This window comes from Chanodichthys erythropterus, chromosome 3, assembly GCF_024489055.1.
Source record: "Chanodichthys erythropterus isolate Z2021 chromosome 3, ASM2448905v1, whole genome shotgun sequence".
In the NCBI taxonomy this organism is placed as follows: Eukaryota; Metazoa; Chordata; class Actinopteri; order Cypriniformes; family Xenocyprididae; genus Chanodichthys; species Chanodichthys erythropterus.
Window position 1 is genome coordinate 8795283 of NC_090223.1, and position 3842 is coordinate 8799124.

The following is a 3842-nucleotide window of genomic DNA, read 5'->3' on the forward strand; positions in this document are numbered from 1 at the left end:
ATGCTGAGGTAAATTCAATTTTCAACTCTAGGGCACCTTTAATGTTTGGCACAGAGGCCCGACATTCTTGTGAGGTGCCAGAGACGTATGAGGTAATTTACATTGTTTCATATAAATATCATGTAGTATCATTTAGAAGTTAATAATTTCAATCTTCAATGTTGTTTCTGAAAAGACCAACAGCACTGTGTAATCTGTGTTAGCAGAGGACAATGCCATTTCTCTGAAGAAGAAAATGGACAACATTGTAAAAAAAAAAAAAAAAAAAAAAAGAGGGTGGCAAATCAGGCACCATTTTTGGTAGGTCAGAAGTTGTCCCAGAAACATAAGGGCCCAGCAGATGAAGCAAGTTTGAACACAGGTTGTTGGGACCTTATGAAATTGTCCATTTACAAGAAAAGTTGCGCAGATTTAAGGGACGAAAAGGGATTTTTTCCCCCCAAAATCAACAATGACCATCTCAAACCATTCAAAAAAAGACAAACCCCGGATACCCCATACAACAGGGGTTCTCAACCTTTTGCAAGCTGGGGCCCCCCCAAAGCTGGTTCATTGCAGTTGGGGCTAAAGAGTTCCTTCAGTCTACTGTCAGTTTTCAGCTCAATAAGTTGTCCCTGCATATCAATTGATAGCTTGTTTAAGCGCACACAAACGGATCTCGAACCCACACAAAAGAGCGATAATCCTTTTTAAAGTATGTCACAAATTGTTTTCTCATTGCTGACAGGTGCTCAGACGCTGATTGAAATAGGGAGGAGAAATCGTGTGACGTGCCTGCATCAGTGATAAAGTCTGTAAGGTTGGGGAACATGTCGCAGTTCCCTCGACTGATGCGGCCATGCCAGAGGTCTAGTTTTTGTGTAAAGGCGTGCACTTTGTCTGTGGTGCAAAATATGAGTTTCGCGCCCTTGCAAAGACAGGTTGAGGCCATCCAAGCTGTCAAATATATCGACCAAATAGGAGAGAGACGCAAGCCACATAGTGTCATCCAGATGCTTCACCAGATCTGGATTTGATTTCTGTCAAATACCACTTCACCTCCTCTCACAGCTCATACAACCGCTGTAACACCCGCCCCCTGGAGAGCCAGCGAACTTCAGTGTGCAGAAGCAACTGTTCGTGCCCTGACCCCATCTCCTGCCTGCGCACCATCCATGCATAGGCTAACGCATCGGTCCCAAGCCAGTCCATTTTCACGGATAAAAATATCAAGGACATTGGAAATGAAGAGGCTGGCGAAACAGGACATCCTCCTCAATCTCCTTGTCCCGCAGATACCTGACATAGGTGAGGAGCTGTGCCTGCCCAGCAATATCAGTGGATTCGTCCAGCTGTAGCGTGTAGTAAGGACTCTTTTTTACAAACTCTATTGCTCTCTGATATAATTGGACATGTCTACAATTCTCCTAGCGACAGTGTCATTGGACAGGGGTAGACAATGAGTTTGGTTGCTGCACTATCGCCTATCATTATTCTGCACGTCTTGCGCTGCCGGCAAAATGAGAGTCTGGCACAATTGTATGCGGTTTACCCAGTTGAGTGATTCTTTTGAGTGATTCCGCTACATACGATGCCTCCAAACCAACATTAGACACAGACGCTACCGACGTGAGCCAACCCTGCAGTTTGTTATTCGTCGCTCATCGGCGTCGGCTTTCTGTGTGTTCTCGTCTTTAGTCGCGTGGGTAGTTTTAGCTAAGTGTAGCTACTGCCTAGCAGATATTGGCTAGGGCTGAGATTTGATCTAATCTTTAAAAACAATGTTTGTGGGTTTAGTCTTTAAAAAGACTGTTGGGGTTTTGTAGTGAAGGCCTATGTAAATCTAGATTGATAAAAGACTAGCGAGAGCTGTAATAAGTGAACTTGGCAAGAGACTAGACTGAATGGAGAGCTATGTCGTGAGTCAATTTAAATGCAGTTTTTTATTTTTGTGTGAGAGTGGGTGAACATTTACACCCCGTGTTTTTGACAATTGAGAGCCACCAAATGATGAATATGAAAAAACGAATAGGACAGTTTCCTCAACTCAGTTAGGATGCAAAGACCTTAAAGGTGATAGAGAGGATTTTTTCATCGACTGAGAATCCAAAGACTGTTACTGAGTTTTTGAAATGAGTGCATGCGTAAGAAGAACCCCCTCCTTCACAGCTCATTTCAAAGGAACGCCTCCCAAAAATGCGTGCACGAGTATTGATACATGAGTGTTTACCATCATTTCGAGGGAACGCCTCCCAAAAACTCGTAAACACTCGTATTGGAACACGCAGTGTTTACCACCGGCACTCGCTGTGTCGTGTTTTTTGGATGCTGGACTCACCGCAGGTAACCTCCATAATCTGCAGTTGTTACTCCTGTCTCCTGGACAAAAACACTGCATGCGGCACCTGTGGAGTGTGGAAAGTTACTGGAGTTGGCAGCCGCGCTCGTCTCTCACAAGGAACGGCCACGGGCAGTGATTGACAAGTTAGAGGGCCAATCATTTAGACGCGATGATCGCGTAAACAATTGGCTGATGTTTTTAAGGCCCTACCTCGTGCACAGATGATGTATATTAATATTATTACTTTCAGTGCACCTAATAAATAGTCTTTTATCAGTTAGCAAAGACAGTTTCAAGTAATATTGCAAAAATGTATAAAACAAAACATCCTTTAGCACCTTTAAACTTTTGAGGCTTGCACAGCTTCTCAAGGAGAAATCAAACAAATGAGCGCCGTTTTCTAAAGTCTATGAGCGCAGCACACACAAATAATCTAAATTGACATAATGCAGTTCAATATCAAAATGTGGTGTTTTTTATATTTATAATATTTGCATTTGAATACAGTTCAGCAACATACATCACACGACCTGACGATCAAGAGAGCTGACAATTGACCATCACCTCGCTATTGAAAATGTGACACTGATATGACAGTTCATCAAACAAGTTAATAATATTAAGTCAGTTACAGTTTAGATGAAATAATAACTGTTTTGTTCTATTTTAGTAGCGAAAATAGATCCGATGAATCCAAAAAAAGATCACAACATCTCATAGCAACACTCAGTTGTGTTTTGAATGATTCAGTGTTTTGAACAGATCGTTTGAGTCAAAGATTCAATGACCCATTCACAAACATCTGCCCTATTCTTGATGAATCGTCCGTTTGAACGAATCGTGAATGAATGATTCAATGACTCGCTTAATAAAACCGCTTATCACCTGCATTTGCACTATCGACAAACCAAATTTGTTCAAAACTTTTTAAAAAAAAAATCAATCCAAACACATTTTAATTTTTATTCAGGAGTTATGTATATATAAAACTATAACTTTTTATGACAGTAGTTTAATGATTTTTTTTCAGTTTTTTTTTCCTCCCATCCTGTATTTACTCACGCCCGCCCGGGAGAGTGTGAACACTTGTAAGGTGTTTCTCCATTGTGAATTATCTGGTGCAGTTTTAAACTGTTTGCTGTAGTAAAAGTCTTCTCGCACTCAAAGCACATGTACTCTCTCATGTACTCTCACATGTACTCTATTAGTATGAATGTTCTCATGTTCTTGTAAACTATACAGCAGTGAAAAACTCTTTCCACACACAGAACATGAATGTGGCTTCTCCTTTGTATGAACTGTCAGGTGTCTTTTTAGGGCTGGATGCCGAGAGAAACGTTTTGTCACATTGATTACATGCGAACAGCTTCTCTCCTGTATGAATTTTCATGTGAACATCAAGACTTTTTTTTTGGTTGAGAAACTCTTTCCACACTGAGTGCAGGTTGTAGATTTCTTGGCTCTTTTCTTTAAAAAATGTCTTTTTAGTCCTTGAGCGACTCAAAGGTTTTTCTGCAGGTTT

At 41.1% G+C, this 3842-nt stretch overlaps 1 protein-coding gene across 1 annotated transcript in view; it reads right to left on the reverse strand.

Moving 5' to 3' along the window:
* Nucleotides 1–1208: 1208 nt before the first annotated feature.
* fam199x (family with sequence similarity 199, X-linked) overlaps nt 1209–3842 on the reverse strand; it is a 116765-nt gene continuing 114131 nt past the window's right edge. Inside the window, exon 6 of the mRNA XM_067362999.1 lies at nt 1209–1376. Coding sequence (XP_067219100.1) covers nt 1209–1376 — 168 coding nt within the window. The remainder of the gene's footprint in view (nt 1377–3842) is intronic.